At 43.7% G+C, this 19,636-nt stretch overlaps 1 protein-coding gene across 3 annotated transcripts in view; it reads right to left on the bottom strand.

The window, feature by feature from the left end:
• Positions 1-24: 24 nt before the first annotated feature.
• Positions 25-19,636, bottom strand: part of LOC119846740 (transmembrane protein 45B-like) — a 30,397-nt gene continuing 10,785 nt past the window's right edge. For 2 of the 3 annotated variants that reach the window (XM_038380774.2, XM_043501039.1), the window contains exons 2-6: positions 7,812-8,014; positions 6,731-6,943; positions 4,422-4,606; positions 3,162-3,307; positions 25-534 (exon numbers count right to left, since the gene is read on the bottom strand). In XM_038380774.2, the coding sequence (XP_038236702.1) occupies positions 417-534; positions 3,162-3,307; positions 4,422-4,606; positions 6,731-6,943; positions 7,812-7,995 (846 nt within the window). In that variant the 5' untranslated portion in view covers positions 7,996-8,014 and the 3' untranslated portion in view covers positions 25-416. Of the gene's footprint in view, positions 535-3,161; positions 3,308-4,421; positions 4,607-6,730; positions 6,944-7,811; positions 8,015-16,705; positions 16,806-19,636 lie in introns of all 3 variants that reach the window. The other variant, XM_043501040.1, reaches the window with a different exon arrangement.

Genomic DNA, 19,636 nt, shown 5'->3' with positions numbered 1-19,636 from the left:
AAAAGGAGTACTTGTGGCAGTTATTGAAGCCCAGTCTGGAGGTTTCTCCAGCTTCGATCATCACAGGTCAGCCCCCCATTCACTCTGAAAATGTACCTGGCAGGCTCTGGTCCATCACTATGGAAGCAGCATAGACCCGAGATCCCATAAGCCAAACTGTCCTGACATTAGAATTTCTGCGTTTAAATTTTGCCATTAAAGAAATCGCTCAGAAGTAGGATATTTCAGATCCAAAGGGCTTCAGGGAATTTACAGAAGGAGAGCAGAGATCACATCTTGAGTCTGTCCATACTGTTCAGCAGTAAAATTGCAGGATCTTCCTTCTTGATATTCCAATATAAATATTACTCCGATTAAAAAAAATTGATTCTCATAATCTTTAGGAAATAAGAGATATCAGCCAAGGTGCACCATCGTCATTCCTCATCCGATCCATTTAAGAGGGCAACATGGGAGCTTTTGTCACTTTTCTGCTTCCGAACCCCAAGTCCAATATCTATTTCTCCATTGTTTCTCTTACATCTTCGAATGCAGCTGTAACACACAAATAATAATAGTCATGGTTACGGAAACCACCACCCACCAGTGCTGCTCTGCACGCCACTAATATTAGGGTGGCAGGATTACATACATGGGTAAGAATTTGCTTGCATGGGTGGCAGTGGTTTGTGTTATTTTGTGATGTTGAATGATTTCTCTATTCTCCCCTGCATCAGGTTTTTCACGTGCTGTGACCCACGAACCAGGTGCTGAGGAGGAATGAAGGCGAAGCCTGGCTGAGCTGCATGAACACCGGTAAGCAGCAATGCCCCCGCCTTCCCGAATCCATTCCCTGTCAAAAGGGACCCCACCAGCCAGAAGAGACTTTCTGGCACTGAGCCTCATGACTTTCAGAAAGACCCCAGCTTCATGTGTGATGAACTATAATATTAGGCACCATATAGGGAGATGGGGGCTGTATAGGGTGTGTCGCCTCTCTGTAAGAAGCGCCTTACCCTGTGTCCGGGAGGAAGAGATCCCTCCCCATCTATCCTGGAATGACACCCCCACCAAGTGCTGTATAGGCAGATTTCACCTCTTACCCCAGCGAGCCCCTTGTTTGATACTCCTGGAGAGTGCCCTCAAAAGGAAGACCCCACAATACACACACAGAGTGCCCTAAGCATTATTTTGGGTAGTTCTGTGGCCTCTGTTATACAGGGGGGCAGACCAGATGATCACAATGTTCCACTCTTGTCTTGAAATTGATCAGTCTTCTAATGCCAACTATCCAGGGGCTGCAGAGGGATTACAGGCATTGCATGGGTCTGGAATAGCAGGCCTGATAATTCTGTAGCAGATCCTCGGGCCATTCCCTGCAGAGGGATTGGCATGTGCCTATTGCTAACCTGTACAGAGAGAGTGACATCTGGATGGCAGTGCTTGGGCTGCTAGAGGCTGATGCCTTTAGGGAACTGATCCACACCAGGCAGAGACAAGGCTGCCTCATGCTAAGGGCAGGTGGTGGCGGCGAGGTGCCACACAGCCCTGGATATCCCTGGGGAGCATCACACTTGCACGTTCCAAACACTGCATTTAATGTAGCCACTGCAGGGCTGGCTGTGCAAGTGCAAGATGCTCAGACAAAATGGGCTTGTCCAGTGTGGCTGTGTTTGCTTGGTGCAGCCATTAGCGGGATTCGATATTCCATACATAAGTACAGATGGGATATGGTCACCTCAGCTGTGATACAGTGAAATATTTCTCTGCGTGTATGGTGAGACATGGGAGGAAGAATGCACCTGGGTTTCAGCACAGGGCTGGAAGTCAAGAGACCATGTTTCTATTACAGAGCTTAGTCTCAAATGTTGAGTGTGACAGCAGACACTTCATTAAGGGGCAAGTTTTCAGAAAGATGTTCTTCCTGTCGCAGGCACAAATTGTACTTATAGTGGTGTAAACAACCACTTTTGTGCTCCTGGTATTGAGCCCAAATCAGAGTGTCCCCTCAGTCCAAATCTGAGGGTTAGATAGTTCACATGGGCATATTTTAAAAGCTATTTAGGGGCCTATGGATGCTGATAGGCACCTAATGGGATTTTCAAAGACACTGTCTGCATCTTTAGGCACCAATACACCTTTACAAATCTGGCCCCAAACCTATTTTGTAGGCATAAAAATATATCTGCAAATAGCAGCTGTGAAAAGGGAAGCCAGGTCTCAGCTAGGCTGAAAAAATATATATATCCCTTAATCTCTTGTGGCAGTTTCTCAGTGTTGCCAACTCTCATGATTTTATCACAGGTCTTGTGATAATTCATGTTTTTCTTTAAGCCCCAGCTGCTGGAGTGAATATGAGATTCCCATCTTTAAAAAAAAAGTTTCTAGCCTGTGACACTTTGGACAACTCATGTTTCTCTGTGCATGAGTTCCCACTCCCCCCCCCCCCCCCCCCGTAAAATGGAGATGAAAGTACTTCCCTATCTCAGTGAAGCGTTGTCCGGATAAAGACAGACTGTGTGGCACTCAGGTATTATAGTGCTGGGGCCATACAAATATTTAAGACAGATGGATAGCCCTCCTGATTACATGGAAAGCTGACCCTGTTGTACCAGGAAAGCTCAGAAACCAGGAAGCCTTAAAAAGAACCCCAACTTTATTTATTTATTTTTTGAAATAATGAGATTTTTTAAGCTAATCATGATTTTCTCGAGGCTAAATCCTTTTTATATTTTTTAATATTTGGGGTTGGCATTATTTTGCTCTGCCTTCTAGACAAAGGTGCTGTGAATCTAGATTTCATTGCTGTTTTAAAGTGCTTTGAAATCCGTAGAACGAAATCGACATTGCAATGCCAAGTGCTACATATTCCCAACAATATTTTGACTGTTGTTTCTTCTATACATTTTTTAAAAAATTAAACTTTCACTTTCAATTGCCAGCCAGCACCCAGTGCAAAGAAATAAAAATGGTTAAGACTTCAAGAAGCAACTTTAGAGGCTTGCTGACATTGCTTTGAATCTGTGCATTTGGCAAGTGAAGGATACGCCTCTCGGCATGCCCTGAAATTTAAAGATGTTTAATGCCACTAAGACTTTGTATTGCGGGTAATGATATGACCCATTATACGTCATGCTCCAATTGTTTCCCCTTCTTCCCCTGCCCTCCCACCACTAACATACCAGTAAGTGAGAGCGTAGTTGGCAATCATGATGAGAATAGCAGTCGCGTAGTGCCAGAAGAAGCACATGGTAACAAACATGATGTTGTCATGGTCATCCTCATCCCAGGCTGGGCCTCCCCATGGTGGGAACAGCACAAACCCAATCTGGTTAGAATAAAATGATTTGTTACCTTTGGGGGGGGGGGAAAGAGGTAGATGCCTAACCCTCCAACCTCTAACATCACTTTACTTCACCCTCATTATTACAATGCTTCCCTCACTAATGGTGTGGCTTGACCCCCACTCATGCACAAGGCTGGACTTGTGGCTCAAGCTCCGATTGGGGCTCAGCAGACCTGAGTTCAAGTCCCATCTTTGCCACAAACTTGCTATGTGACCTTGGATAACTCACTTAGAATCTTTGTTCCTCAGTTTCTCCATCTGCAAAATTGGGATGATAATACTCCCTGATCTCTGAGGAGCATTGTGACGATAAATTAAGGTGCCCAAGGTGCTCAGACGCAATGGTGAAGAGCACCAAAGAAAAGCGTGTACAGCAGTAAATGCCGCACTTGGAAGCGGACGGCTCTGGGCTCACTATCAAATCACCATCCTTATCAATTAACCAGCTTACTAGAACTGCTTGGCAAACTTTTGTTTTACATTTGATTTTATTAGAAAGGAGGTTCCCTATCCTGAATCAAAGAAAGAACATGACCAGTTATCTTGTGTTCCATTTAGTTCTAAAGGTACATATTTAACCCTTTGGTACTGTCGATGCTGAACCATCCTTATGGGAGTTTGCATAACATGCATTTGAAATTCATTAGCATACCACACAGCAGTTACTTAGCCATTCTAGAGCCTTATGTGGATTATTTCTTCCCACTATAATAAAGGGAATATTGTGGGGCCCCACGACGTGCAACAAACATGAAGGAACAATATCTATAGAACATGGCAAAAATTCTTGATCACAGCAAGTAATTTCTCTCTCTCTCTTATTTATTTATTTATTTAAAAAAAAAAAACAAGTGAGCAAAGAAAATCAGTTATTTCATGATCCATGGTTATAGTAAAGGACCTGGGGCTAGTAGGTTTTCAGGACAATTGTTCATAGACGGGTTTTGGAGCATTTACCAAGTAAACCCTGAAAGATAATCCTTTAGTGACAACTGATTTGTATGTACAGTGATGTACATCCCTCCCCCACACCACGTTTCCCCATCCCCAATGCCTAGTCTTAGAACAAATCTGAAGGTGTTGAACCAGAACTGACCTGCCAGAACCAGGTTCCCTGCAGGATGGTGAGGCTAGCCCTGAAGAGCTCCAAGACAATGTTGTCACGGAGGAAGACTTCCAGCAGGATGCTGAAGGCCCCACCGAACACGGCGATGAGCAGCAGGGAGTGGATGTGCTTATCTAGCATGGGGCGGTGAAGGACGTGATAATAAAAGAGAAAACCTGTCGAAATTCATACCAAATTCAGAGCGGCATTGTTAGTAAGGAACATATAGATTTTGCATTGCAATTTTCATCAAAAATAAATAAATAAATAAAAATCTCGAAGGACCACCATTCCATTATCTCCATTTTACAGATGGGAAAACTGAAGCACATGGAAGCGAAGCAATTTGCCCAAGGTCACCCAGGAGAGCAGTGGCAGACTGGAAATCAAACCCAGGTCTTCCAGGTCCCCATCCTGTGATAGTTGCTGGTTCACACATCACCAGCAAAACTAATAGGTTTCAGCTGCAGATCTCTGCACAAAGCCCGCTGTTCCCCCGCTCCCACTGCACATGTGCATGCACACACATGTGAGTTTATGGCACTGGCAGGCAGAAAGAAATCTTGACATATTAACTGAGTCAAGCTGCCCTGGAACCCCATCAGGCCAGTTTTCCCAATTATAGCCTGTATGTCAAGGCAACAAGAAGTTGTCTCAAAGCCTTGAGCCGAGCATACGGACGACTGAAGCAAGGGAAAAGAGAATGGCACAGCAGTCCCTGTTTGAAGGTGGTAGATCAACTCCCATCACCACCAGCAGTCTGTCCCCTCACTACTGAGTTTTTGCTATCTATTGTACTTCATTAGTTTAACCCTCACTATTTCCTCCAGGAGCTTGCAAATGGAGATTAGCATGGACAGTGTCCTTTTAAATCCTAAGCCTTTGCAAACAATCATTTCAGTGTCTGAATAGTTCCATGTCAAAAGTCATTGATATCTATTCCCCGCTCCCCCCCACACACAATCTCTGTTCTGCATTCTTTAAAGTCATGGGAATAGGAGGAGGAGGAAAAGAATCCCAAGATGTTCCTAGACACAGTGGATTCACTACCAACAGGAGCTCCATTTGCACATGGCCATTGGCTTGCCCTGTTCAAGTCAAGTGAAGCCTGAAATCCTGGTTCATGATGTGTTGACCTGAAGCCAGTGCATAGGCCACTTGGATTTGACAGGTGTGATGAAAGCAGGCAAGACCGACGCTGCCTACAGTGGAATTAATTGCTCTCTGGGGGTACACATGACACAAGGATAAAACTCTATAGATGCGAGGCAACAGTAGCATCTACCAGCCGTTTATGGTAGCAAGGGAACTGAGCCTCCCGCTTCATACCACAAAACCATTGTGATCTGAGGAATCCATGCCAGCCTACTTCAAGTATCGTATGGTTTTAAAGCCTCTTAGTAATCATGAGGCAGTTGCTCTTGAAATAATGGCAGGATCTTTAGCTTTATCGGTGTCAGTTACATTATATTCCCTTATCTCTACACAAAGAGCTCACCTGCCTGATATTCATTGCTGGGCATCAGAAAGGCCCTCGCTCTAGTGACAGTGCAAGAAGTGACTGGCCCACTCCCTGTTGTGATAATAGTGTGACACATCCTGATCCCAGCTCTAAAGCCATGCCCTGACCAGCGCTTCCAGATTCTGGCCACTTAATTTCAGTCTTCAACTCTGTCTACTTCCATCTGACATGAATTCAGCTAGGAAACCTGAAATCTCCTGTGGTCTTCAAACCTTCTCATAGTCAGAGACACAAAGAAATCCCTTTCACTGCAGAAAAAAGTTCTGGTACAATAAAGCCCGATTGAGGTCTCCTCTGATTTAGATGTGGTGGCTTCCCTTCACATCTCACTAGAGGTGGACATTAAGTAACACCCCATGCCCCAATTCATCCCAACTTTGCTGAAGTTCAGAACTTGGCAAGATCCAGTGTCTCTCGGCAACTCACCATTAATTATTCTTTCATGATTCTTCCTGTGTTTTGTATTTATGAGATCCCCAAACTTTCTCCCTGAACCCAGCTGCTTCCAGCAACATCTGGAGATGTTTCCAGCCATTTCAGAATCCAATTAACAGAGTTTATTCCAGTGATATTTTGTGTAGTTTCTGCAGACTCTTAACTGCTTTTCCTCAGCACATTAGCAGGTTTTACAATCTAGTTATCCTCCTAGTGGTAGATGTTCAAAGCTGCCTAGTGCACCTATATCCCCAACTCCCATTAGGTTCAGTGGGTATCTGTCAAAATCCTCTGAGCAGCTTTGGGAATCTCAGCCTTAGCTGTTTGCCATCAGGCTACTAACCTTCAACAAACACAGCCACCGACAGCATAAGACGATCCAGTCCAAGGGGCACCTTGAGTGGCGAGTAAGTGAGCACATCCACCACACCTGAGAGTCCATAGAACAGGTACATGGTCGTGTGCTGCCAGTTCATCAACTTCATCCAGCTGCGTTTCTCGCCACTATAGAGATACAAGTGGGGGCCATCGGGGACAAACTGCTCAGCCAGCATTCCTGGACAGAGACAAATACAGGGTTACGTGTCCTTTCTTTTAAGGGAGGAAATTATAAAGAAGGAAATCCAAAAACAAGAAAAGGAAATACTTTTTCATACAATGTGTGATTAGACTGTGGAACTCACTGCCACAGGAAATCACAAAGAACAAGAATGTAACAAGATTCAAAAAGGGAATGGATATTTATATGGATCCAGTTATCATAATTAGTGACAATAAAATTTTTGGAAGGGAGATTAAAGCTTGTGCTTTACAGCTTAAACCAATCTCTGTTAGAGACCAAGGTGAAACCTATCTTGGAGACATATTATTCTAGATCTGCCAGCTGCAGAGTTCTTGCACTATTCTCTGGCTCATCTGGTTCTGACTACTGTTAGAGACAGACAATGGACAAGATGTACCCGTGGTCTGATCCAGTCTGGCAATGTCTTTGAGGAACAGATTTGAAGACAGAACATTCTCCAGGCTGGAGAGAATGAAAAAGGCCCGGTAGAGTTTCTCTCTGTTTGCCAGAAGCTGGGAATGGGCAACAGGGGATGGGTCACTTGATGATTACCAGCTCTGTTCATTTCCTCTGGGGCACCTGGCATTGGTCACTGCCGGAAGACAGGATACTGGGCTAGATGGACCTTTGGTGTGACCCAGTATGGCCGTGCTTATGTTCTTATGTTTCATGTCACCCATTGGAGACACTTGGTGGCGTGCAGTTCATTGGGCCTTGTTTATACATTCTACATGTAGGATCAAATTTACCCTTACTTTTGATGAAATTAAGGGGCTGTAGGGTGGGTGAAAAGGTCAGACAATAATTGTAGCATGGTGAATAGTCTTGGGTGGTCGGAGATGCACTGTGTTCTAATCCTTACCTATTAGGGCAAAGATGATTTTGACCACTCCTTCAATTACATCCAGGCGTTGGCAACAGTGGTTTCTATGGGACTTTTTATTCACCTTCTCGCTGAAGTACCTCAGGGGGTATTTCACAGACCACCAGAGGCCAAAGAGTAGGAAGAAGCTGCCTGGGAGAGCATGACCTTTGAAATTTGCCATCACGATCTACTTGCTGGTGCTAAAAGACAAGGAAATAAAAGAAGAGGAGTACTTGTGGCACCTTAGAGACTAACAAATTTATTTGAGCATAAGCTTTCGTGAGCTACAGCTCACTTCATTGGATGCATAAAAAAGACCATTGAGAGAAGGGCTTTTACAATCTCCCTAACAATGCAAATAAGCCTTGCCCATGGGGCATGACCACGGCTAGCTCAGGAAGAGAGCTCTGTTTTCACATCTATTTCAAGATCATTTTACAACCCAAATATTTGCTTTTCACATTGTCATTTTAAGAGGCAGTGGTATGGCAGATACATTAAGCAGATTCCCCGTTGTCCAAGCGCAGTCACTAACCGGTAACCTCATGCCCTGCCAGCAGTGCCCCTACCAGAGAAGAAAAGAGTGCCTCCCTCTGGCTGAGCTACCAGGAATAGGCTAATCTTTACTCAGATACTGATCACATACTGTATATCATGATCAGTGATGCAGAGCCATTTGCAGAGGGATTTTGGGCCCCTGTGACTCTGGAACCAAGAGGAAAAGAATCCTCTTTGAAACTGATCAATATCCCTTCAGAAGAAGCATTAAAAACAAAACAAAACAAAACAGAGTTAGAATGGATCTTTTTTACATGTAGCATGGGTAGAGATTAGCATGAAACTATCTAGAGGCTCCACCAGGGTATATTGGACCTGTGAGCTCTGAATATTTGTGGACTGCAAAGTACCACTCAGATGAGCTTCTGAGCTTTGTGGTGTACGTGCACCTGTGCGGGTGATGGAACAAGTGCATCACTGCAAGAGGAGAAAGCATGCAAGAAGTTGAAACAAGCCATCTTGTTGGTAGCCCTGGGAATCCACAGCACATCCAAACTGCCTGGCAGGCAATGCAGTCTTGATGTCACTCCTCACTGTATAGTGCCTTAAGGACAAGAGAAGCATCTCACCAGCAAACTTAGTATTTGCTATTATTCTAATTCTACATAGGTAGACACTACCCCTGCAGATGAGAGGAGAGCTCTCACTGGCATTGGTAATCCACCTCCCTGAGAGGCAGTAGCTAGGTCGATGGGAAAAATTCTTATGTTGAGCTAGTACTGTCTACACTGTGGGGTTAGGTGGTCTTAACTACATCACTCAGGGGTCTGAGTCACTCAGCATCTCGCTAGTCTGTGTTTGAACGTGATATAGTTCTTGAAGCCTATTTTGAAGGATGGCTTGTGGGCAAGGACGAAGCTCTAGGATGGAGCTGCCAAATTAGTAGGGTACCGTGGCAGATTTGCAAAAGCTTCAAAGGGGAAACACGCAAGGGTAAGAAAAGAATGACAATGCATTCATTGACAATAAACCCTTCCAGACAACAATTCATCCAAACCCATTGCCTCTGATCCAGTTTGTGGCTTTTGCAAACAACCAAATAAGAACAGAGCAGGCAGGGCAGCTACACAAAAGACCTATTCAGAGTAGAAACACCGGGTCACTTTTGTGGTGCGAGCTCTTCCCAATGCTGGCAAGAAAATAAATCTAAATACAGGAGCCACTGGTTCACTGTGCAATATGAGCCAGTGAAGGAGGCCATTACAAACATTATTTGTTTAAGACCAAACGCTGATGATTTTCATGGTGTGTGAAGAACTACCGTCCCTGGATGCTGTACAGAGATTTTTAATTTAAAGAAATAATCTGTTTCCCAAAGCTCAAATCTTCAACAAGAGAAATCAGCTGGGTGCCAGCTACTATTGCTTCCTCTAGGCCATAGCATATTTTACATGGCTTTGGATATTCAGCTTCTACGCTCTCATGTGCTGCACACTCCCCTGTGGTTCTTTGTATAGCTCCAGGCAATTACTGCTTGACTGAAATGCTACATCCATGGCATTGTTTGTTAACATTTCAGTGGCTCTTAGTAGTAAGCTTCCAGATGCATGGTTTCATTGTGCTGTCATCGTGGTTTTATTCAGACATGCATTCTCTTGAGGTGTTTGTTTCCTTTAGTACAACATGCTCTGCTTGACCAGGATGACTCTAAATCACTAGGGCTATGTCTATACTACAGCATACATTGGCCTAATTTATACCACACCCCCCCAAGCAACATAAGCTACACTGACATAAACTAAAAGGTCTCCCATCAGCATAGAGCGTCTTCACCAGACACGCTGCAGAGGCACGCTGCGATGTGAAAAATTCAGACCCCTGAGTGATGTAGTTAAGACCACCTAACCCCCCAGTGTAGATAGTACTAGCTCAACATAAGAATTTTTCCCATCGACCTAGCTACTGCCTCTCAGGGAGGTGAATTACCAACGCCAGTGGGAGCACTCCTCTCATCTGCAGGGGTAGTGTCTACCTATGTAGAATTAGAATAATACCAAATAGCAAATACTAAGTTTCCCCAACAAGAGGCAGGGAGGAGGATGAGGAACTGAACAAGCATACCTTGTACTTTGATAACCCAAGTAATGCTATCATAAATTACACAGCTACATAGAAAGGGAGCATAGTTCAGAGATTAGGGCAGTAGCTTGTGACTCAGAAGACCAGTGTGGCACATCTGCTCTGCCACAGACTTTGTGTGACCTTGGGTGAGACACTTACTTTCTCTGTGCCTCAGTGCTCTATCTGTAAAATGGGGATAATAGCACCTCCCACTATCTGAATGGGGTGATGTGAAGATAAATACATTAAACACTGGCACCCTGGCAATGGGGGCCATATAAGCATCAATGGTAGACACATCCGCCTTTGTTACTCTACTACATATTTGAAAGGAATTGTTTAAAAAAAAAATTCTGTTCCAACCTGAAATGTTCCTGTCTGCTACAAAATTAATGCAAGACCTGTTTCAGGGATCCATCCACCAAACATTTTATTATGGTTTTAGGAAAAAATTGAATTTATTTGCTGAAATTAAATATAGGTATATTCCTGTTCAGAGTTTGACTGCAGCCAATATACTTATTTCACGAATAGAGCTGAAAAAACAGATACCAACTCAGAAATGTGGTTGAGCAGAATAAAAGGATTAAGAGAACTGAAATGATTTACTATCTACATTTGATTAACAACAAAACTATGAAGAAAGATGGGATGAACTGAAAAAAAGGTGAAACAAATTTTATAACAATACATATATATCACTAACTCCTAGCCAATGCTGTCTAAATTCAGCAGTATCCTCATACCATTTGTATTTGTCACCAGCTCTTAATACTTAGACAAGAAAATAATTTTAGTGTTGACAGCTGTGTATCATAAATTTAAAAAAATGGCTAATTTAACAAATCCCAGTTTGACACAGAATTTTCTCCCTGTCTGTGAACTGCTCAAGTTAGTTCTCTCTCTATATAGACTACTTCCCAGAAGGGTTAGTCAATATACCAGCATATACCAGGTAAGAGAGAGTCTTAGCTGCTGGAGGAACTGAGGCCTTGTCTACACTGGCACCCTTACAGCGCTGCAACTTTCTCACTCAGGGGTGTGAAAAAACACCCCCCCCAAGAACTGCAAGTTTCAGTGCAGTAAAGTGGCAGTGTAGACAGCGCACCAGCGCTGGTAGCTATGCCCCTCGCAGAGGTGGTGCCATGACTACACAGCGGCAGCGCTTTAATGTGGCTAGAGAAGACATACCCTGAGATTCTTTCTGCTGTCCCTGCCCATTTGTGACCTCACCATTGGCAAAAGAGACCAAAGCCCATTTTGTGAGGCAATTAAATATGCTCTCATTGGTTTTACTGATGAGAATTTGGAAGCTGTTCAAGAATGTGGGGAAATCACTTTTATTTGTACTTAGTCTCTGCTGTTGCAGCTGATTTTGTTAAATCTATGCAACAAAACAGAGCTTTGATTTCACACAGGAAACCCTGTTTTGGCTGCAGGGATGAAAGCAGTTAGCCAACAGTGAAATGTCCCTCTTAATGCATAATGGGATTCAGTGTTGCCCAAGTACTAGTGAAATCATCCAAGAATGCCTGGTATCTTCGACACTCCAATGCCATGAATGCTGGCCAAACATCTGCTTCTTGCTGAAATCTGCCCTGCCTTTGCTACCCAGTGTTGTGCTCCCCCGTCCTTTGGATGCTTTGGTTCCTTTTATTCAGAGTTTCCTCTTATTTTAGATTCAAAGTCAATAAAACCTCACTCTCAGCCAAAGTTTATGAATAGTTGTGGGGGTGGGGGTGGGAGAGAAGTGTTAATACACACTGACTAATTGCCAGCGTTTTCATATTTTTGCAGTTTTGTAGATTGTTCTTTTGAAGGGCTTATAGAGCTCACATGCTCTCTGGATGCACAAAATATTGGAAGGGGCCTGATGCTGAGTTTTACAGATGACCATGATTTACGTAAAAAGTCACAAACAATGAATGAGAAATGAACCCCTAAAGCTCAGAAGCTTGGAAGACAAGTTTGCCTAGTGGTTAGAGAACTACATTGAGACACAGAGGACCTGAGCTCTATTCTGAGATCTGCTGGATGACTTAAGGCAAGTCATTCTGGGCCTCACTTTCCCCATCTGTTACAAGGGGGCAAAGATACCTCCCTCTGTGGGTGAAAAGTGCTATATAAGAATTGGGTATTATATATTGTACCCACAGCCCAGTGTGCATGTGGCAGGACTTGGACAGTGAAGAAAGCTCAGATATCAGTGAATGGACTCTCCCTGGTTCTGCACAACTTCACTAACTTACATTTCTATGGTATGTTTTATGGTAAAGATGCCCCAAGAGTTTCACAAAAAGATAAGCCTGTACCCTTGCAGGGAGATCACTTTGCCTACCAGAGAAGCGTAGCCACCTCGGGAAAAATATGCCAACTTTAACAGTGCAAGGCAACAGTGAATAGTTTGGGGAAGGAACTGCAGCAGTCATAACCATTTGACATATGACTGGAAAGACCTCATCGTAGCCAGGAGAGAGCCCAATGGCAAAGTGGGTTTGTGTTGTTAATTGCTTCTTCTTTCTGACCCACCCATCGCTCTATTTCCCCTTTCTCCTTCCCCTGATATAGGTCAATTACAAGAGCAAGACTTCTCACGTTTTGCATCAATGCTTGACAGGGTATGTATCCTATGTATTTCACGCAGAGCAAAGGCTGATCAGAAGGAGTGGCACAGACCTAGCTAGGAGGGTGGGAGAAGGAAGGAACTTTGAGGAATGATCCACTGGGTGGGTGGCTGACAGGCAGAGCTAGCCCTGTGCTGCACGAATGACCTTACACCTACTCTGGAACTGGTGAACAATTTCTGGAAAGGTTGCAATGGAGCAGTCCACCAGCAATCTAAACAGAGTCCTGAGCTCATGTCTTCAGTGTTCCACACTTTATGTTGGCTGCTGATCCAATTCCAGGTCCATTTCAAGCTTTTGCCCTTATCTATAGAGCTCTAAATTGGCTCGAAAAATGTGGCTGTGTCAGGGAGTGTCTCTGTCTAGTCACACCCCACAATGGCCACTTAGTTCAATGCAATAGTACAGCTGATGGAGCCTGGGCTCCAATTAACTTTCTCAGCAAAGGCCCCCAAACTGTTGAAATTGCTGACACCAGAGAGCAAGCTGAGCCTGAATCTTGCATCCTTCAAGGTACATTGCAAGACTCATTGGTTTCCTTGGGTCTTCTAATGTATAAGCTGCAGATTGACCACAACAATTTACTGCTGGAAGTAACCACCTAGGACTTCTGTTAAGCAAGTGACTCTAAACAGAAGGGACAAAGCAGGTCTTTATATGGAAGGAACAGATGTTACACAATGGCAGACAGATGTGACAATGATGGAGCTCTGAGAAATGCCAACTATAATGCAAGCTGGGTGTGAGATTGCTCCAGTGTTCCTTCCCTCCACCTCCATCCAGGGAGGGAGCAGAAAGGTGAATACTACATGGGAGGGGCTCATTTCACAACTACCCACAGCCTGCCCTGGAGGCATTTGGCATTGACCTCAGCACGGCACTGAGGCCATCCTGACACACCTGCTTTTATTGGCTCCCTGGAATAATCGGGATTAGTCAGTGGCCACAAAGAAACATGAAGATCTGCCAGATGCCAGTGGGAGTACAGGACCAGCAACTTTTCTGTTACAAAAGAAAGGAAGATGCTGGCTGAAAGCAGCCTGAGACGAGAGGGCCTATGGGGAAAAATACAGAGATGAGTCCTTTGTATAAAAAGGCAGTGGCCACTGACTCTTCCTGCTGATGGGTGAACTTCAAAATGGTCCAGAGCCTCAGCAGACCCAAGGTAATTAATAAGGCTGGACTGACCCCTTGCAAGAATGGCCTCATGTTATTCTGAGCTTTGACTCTTAGTCCTTGATGAGTGGAACTAGGAAGCACAGAGGTGAGGTTACATGTTTAAATTAGACCTTCCAAAAGGTATAGATCACTTCTTATTTGGCCTGGTTACTGTATTTCAAAACTGTCACCCTGGGTCCTCCACACAACCCAGACCAGCTCACGAAGCCCATCTGTCACTTATAATCCCAAACTTGTTACCCGTTTCCCCCCTCCTTGTACGTCTCTTCCGTCACAGTTTCAGGGCAAATGCACCAGTATTCCCCCTCCACTGTCCCTTGAGGCTTCCCGGTTAAAGTTTCCGGCTCCCAGCAGTCATCTCTCTGGGGCAGAGACCTGAGTCTCACGGACTCCTGACAAGGGATTTTAAGACTGCACAGTTCCCTGGATTGGCATTGTGATATCCCCAGCAAGCCAGACTGCCTAACCAGGCCAGCATCTGTGCTTTGCTTTCTCTCCAAATGCTACGGCCAGTATATAACCCGCAGTCAGAGCTCCATCTAAGCAAGCACTTTTATTCTTCAGATAAAAGCTCCACAGAGAAAATGCATTAGAAGTTCCTACTCGCATGCTAAAAAGCTTACTAAAGGTCATACTGACCTCCAACCTCGGACTTTGGTAGGTTTTAGTCCTTCAAAACCCACAACTGGGTTTTCCCTGCTGGTTACAAGTTTGTATCAGTCTTGAATTCAGAACCAGAACAAAAACTGGGCAGATCAGCTGTTTCTTTATGCAGTTTGGGCCTTTGATCTTGGCCTCAAGTAACAGGTAATCAGCAGACAAAGACCCTCTCCTCAGGGTAAAGCTTTAAAAGACTAGATTTTTGCATGACTGGAGTTGGGTAATTTGCATTAACCTCTCCCTAGGGATGCCCCAGGAAATCCACTTCACACTTATTGTCTTAAAAATCCATACTCGTCTGGCACATTTTCAAGATAGTCTTTTGAACTCCCATTTCTTACATGAGGCACATCTCCCCCCTGGAGAAGTTAAATACAATCCCTGCCCACAACAACACAAACTTAATGCAATTTTTTTTTCAAGGATATTGCAAGAAATTGCCATATCTAGCACATCTTCTTGCCAGTCTCCCCCTTCACCAAATAAACACCTGGAATTGCCTTCAAAACTTCCCCTTATTGGTGCAGTTTCGGCCCACCCACCCTTTACCTTCCATCTTCCCTACTCAACTGCAATAACTCCTCCCTGCCATTTTCTAACCTCATGCAAGTTACCCCTCAAATCTTGCACCAATGCTGCTTACTAAGCTGCTGTGCTGAACTTCCTGCAGAAGAGGGGGCCTGAAATATTCACTGCAATGAACTGGTCCTTCTACATATGTTGCATCACAGGCATCCTTACTATTGACTAGTTCTAGTGGGGAGGGAGAGAAAAAGAGTAATATTTCCATGATGAAACACACCAAACTCTGTTTATTACGAACCATGTGGTCTTTTGTTAATTACCCACAAGTGTTCAGAAAACGGCTGGGTATTTGTGAGAATGTTTGCGAATACCAAAAGTTTTGTGAATTTCAGCACTACTTATTCACTCAGAAATTCATAACAGCGTCATTCCACAATTAAAAATTGTCATCTGATCTGGAAGCAAAAACATGACATGACTGATGAAGTGTTTTTAAGACAGCACATCAACTGAAAATGATTTGTCCAAGAGGCTCAGTGAGCATCCTGATGTAGTCTAAGAAAATCAGATTTAGCCTGTGAACGCTAACCAAGCAACAGGTTAAATGTATAATTAATTTTATTTGTAAGATACTCTGCATCAAGATCCTAACCAGGCACAGAAAAGTGTACAATTCAGAATTCTTTTGAAAATGGAGATGATAGATTAAGAAGAGAACTGATTTCAGAGGTCAGCTTTCTATTTGTGTTTGGCATGGCAAGTTCTGACTAGCTGCAAAACAAAAGACCAAGAGGATGGTTAGGAACAGAGGAAGAATGAGAGCAAAATTGTAAATAGGCAGGTCATAGCTCTTTAAGGTAAAGACAAGTCTGAACTTGGTGCATGAATGGAAGGTAGTGAAGAGATGCAAAGAAACACTAGCAGTAAGATCATCGGGAGGGCGGAGTGGGGGAGAGAGATGATTTTGACAGCACCATTTTGGATAGACTCGAGTGAGCACAAAATGGGATGTGGAGAGTCCAGAGAAGAGGCAGTTGCAGCAGTCAAAGCAAGAGATGGACAAGGGTTGGGGTTATAACAGAGGGGGAAAAGAGGATTTCAAAAGACAGAATGAAGTACAGTAAGATTTAGGGATAAAAAAAGAAAGGTGTAAAACAGATCCCTCAGTTTATACAGAGTGACAGGAGGGATAATACAGTTACAGATCTTGAGTGACAATCTGATGTATGACCATGCTTTATTATATAGCACCACAGTTTCAATATCACAGAATGAACTTTTCACCTGTTAACACAGAGAACAGCAAGTTGAGAGTCCCAGTGTTTCACTTAGTCACGGAGCATATGCACATCCAGTTACTTAGGTGAATCAGGGGATTGGTTTCCTAGGAGAATTGTAGCAATTAAATACAGTATGTTCCTGTTTGCCTTTTGCTAGTTTGCTTAACAAGGTGAAGAAACTGTTAGCTATTTGATCTAGCCTTGAGCATATGTCAGGAAGACCATCTGGCATAATTACTGATCAGCTGTGCCAGGATGATCAATTAGGCTTTTTTAATTAATAGCTGAAGCTGAAACTCAATGCACCCAAATGTTTCTCTTCTGTTTATTAGAGTCTCTCTCTCTTTCTCTCAAAAAGAGACTTGCATTTAATAGTAAGCAGCAGCCATATATATCTTGCTACTTTGAATTAGTTTATTTCAATAGCAAGTGATGATGAGATGGGGCTGAACTGTAGAGTTCAGAGCTGGATCTGACCTTGCAACTCACCATTCCCATCCCCACAGCTCACGAACTCCACAGGGATTTCACACAAAATACCATTAGTATAGGCTCTCCAAGGCACTGACTGGAAAGTTCCCAGCAGCCTGGCTCCATCAGAGCTGTGTTGCTATGGAGCTGGGTAGCGGGGCCTAGGAGGCAGTGCAGAAACATAGACCATCTGTGCAGAGAGCTCTAAGCACCAGCAGAGGACTCAACATCCTCACATTTTAGGGCCCTTTCCAGTCCACTACTCAACAGGGGCAGGGACCATCTTTTCGTTCTGTGTTTATACAGTGCCTGGCACAATGGGGTCCTGGCTCATGACTGAAGCTCGTAGGTGCTACGGTAATACAACACCAACCAACCAACACGGCCAAAAATCCACAATATCCTTCTAAAGATTCTGGTCCCATGTGGGTTTCCCATCATGTAGAGGATGTCTGGGGCTAAGATTTTAAAATAGTTGCATCACTGTAGGGCTTTGACTGGCTGAGACTTTGTTTAAATGGCAAAGTTGCACTGGCTTAGTTTAAATTGGTTTTTAAATTAATTTAATTAAACCTGTGGTGTTCAGTGCTTAAGGTGCTTCCAGGAGCAATTCTTTATTCCAACGGGCTGGGCATAGAATCATGGAAATGTAGGGCTGGAAGGCACCTCCAGAGATCATCAAGTCCAGCCCCCCACACTGAGGCAGGACCAAGTAAATCTAGACCAACCTGTTCTTAAAAATTTCCAGTCACGGAGATTCCACGACCTCCCTTGGAAGCCTATTCCAGATCTTTACCTACCCTTATAGTTAGAAAGATTTTCCTAATATCTAACCTAAATCTCCCTTGATAAGTCCATTATTTCTTGTCCTAGCTACAGTGGACATGGAGAACAACTGATCACCATCTTCTTCTTAACAGCCCTTAACATATTTGAAGAAGACTTATCAGATCCTCCCTCAGTCTTCTTAGGACTAAACATGCCCAGTTTTTAAAATCTTTCCTCATAGGTCAGGTTTTCTAAACCTTTTATCATTTTTGTTGCTCTTCTCTGGACTCTCTCCAATTTGCTGACATCTTTCCTAAAGCGTGGCACCCAGAATTGGACACAGTACTCCAACCGAGGTGAACAAGAGCTTCACAGCACCTGTCTAGATTATCTTTCTGGAAAGCCCCACCCTTAATACCACAAAATCAGTGCAAATCCCCATGTGGACGCTTATTTCAGTTTAACTTAAACGTGTCCCCAATCAACTTAAGGTAGAGCAAAATACGCCACCCTTACACCGAACTAAAGGTATTCACAGAGAGCCTTGCACTGGTATAAATCAGTTAAACCAGTGTCACTTTCTCACGTAGACAAGCCTTGAGCGTTATGATCGTTGTTCAGTGCTGCCTCTAGTTTTCTTACTGTTTATTGTACAGTTACTTCTTCAGCTGAAGAGGTAGAGGACTTTGCTTCCATTGCTGAGGTCCTGGGCTCTATTCCTACAAAACCACCAGATAGGAGCTGCCAATAAAGATATATTGCTATCCCTGCAAGTAGCTCTTCTACGAGGATATTTACTCCTAGAATGGAATAAGCCCATTCAATAAAATACTATTTTCCTGCATATTTGACAGCAACGTTGTGGACAGCTGTTACAAAAGTAATGAAAGAGCTGCCTCACTCCATGGCTGAAGGGAAGAGATTATTGGCAAATGAGTACATTTGCATTTTGTGTTTAATGAGCCAAACAGAGAATTCTTTACCATCAATATTGGTACAATCCAACAGTTTTATGTAATAAGCATGTTCTTTCCTTGGAGACACACCAACCACCTACCCAAATTGCTATAAAGAGGCCACATACATATACACCATGGAGATGGCTGAAAATACAAGATTTCTGGGTAAATAGATGACCACACAATAAGCCTGTATGAGAGCTCTAGCAGCTGGACATTAATGGCAATTAAAGCTGTGCCCCATAAAATGGGTGCTGCCAGAATGTTATCACCTCATCATAATTAATAGATGCACAGACACATCAAGGCATGGAATGTTAACGCCACATCTGTGCCCTGTTAAACAGACTGTGCACAACCTGTTCCAGAATCAATATGCATTTGTAGGAGAGTAGAAAATGATCTTCAGTGTATTTTTAAGCATACCAAGATAGGACTAACGTTTTCCCACGTGACTGACCCCACCCTGAGACTAATAGAATGATCATGTGTCCTGACTCATCCTGCACAGCACAGAACTGCTTGCAGTGTTTGTGTGCCAATGTCAATAGAGACTCAGGTGAGCACAAAAAAGCAATAGGCTGTTAAGCATTTCCCTGCAGAGTCTTTGTTCTGATTACTCTGCAGCAGGGAATAGGGCACAGTAACCTGTCTGGAATATGTAACCACTGGGAATACAAACATGCCTGAATGCACTTGTCTCTGCTGTTACCTTTTACCTTTTCTCATCGTTCACC

This window comes from Dermochelys coriacea, chromosome 22, assembly GCF_009764565.3.
Source record: "Dermochelys coriacea isolate rDerCor1 chromosome 22, rDerCor1.pri.v4, whole genome shotgun sequence".
NCBI classification, from domain to species: Eukaryota; Metazoa; Chordata; order Testudines; family Dermochelyidae; genus Dermochelys; species Dermochelys coriacea.
Note: the sequence above shows the minus strand (reverse complement) of the source record. Positions and strands in the feature narration are given on the sequence as shown.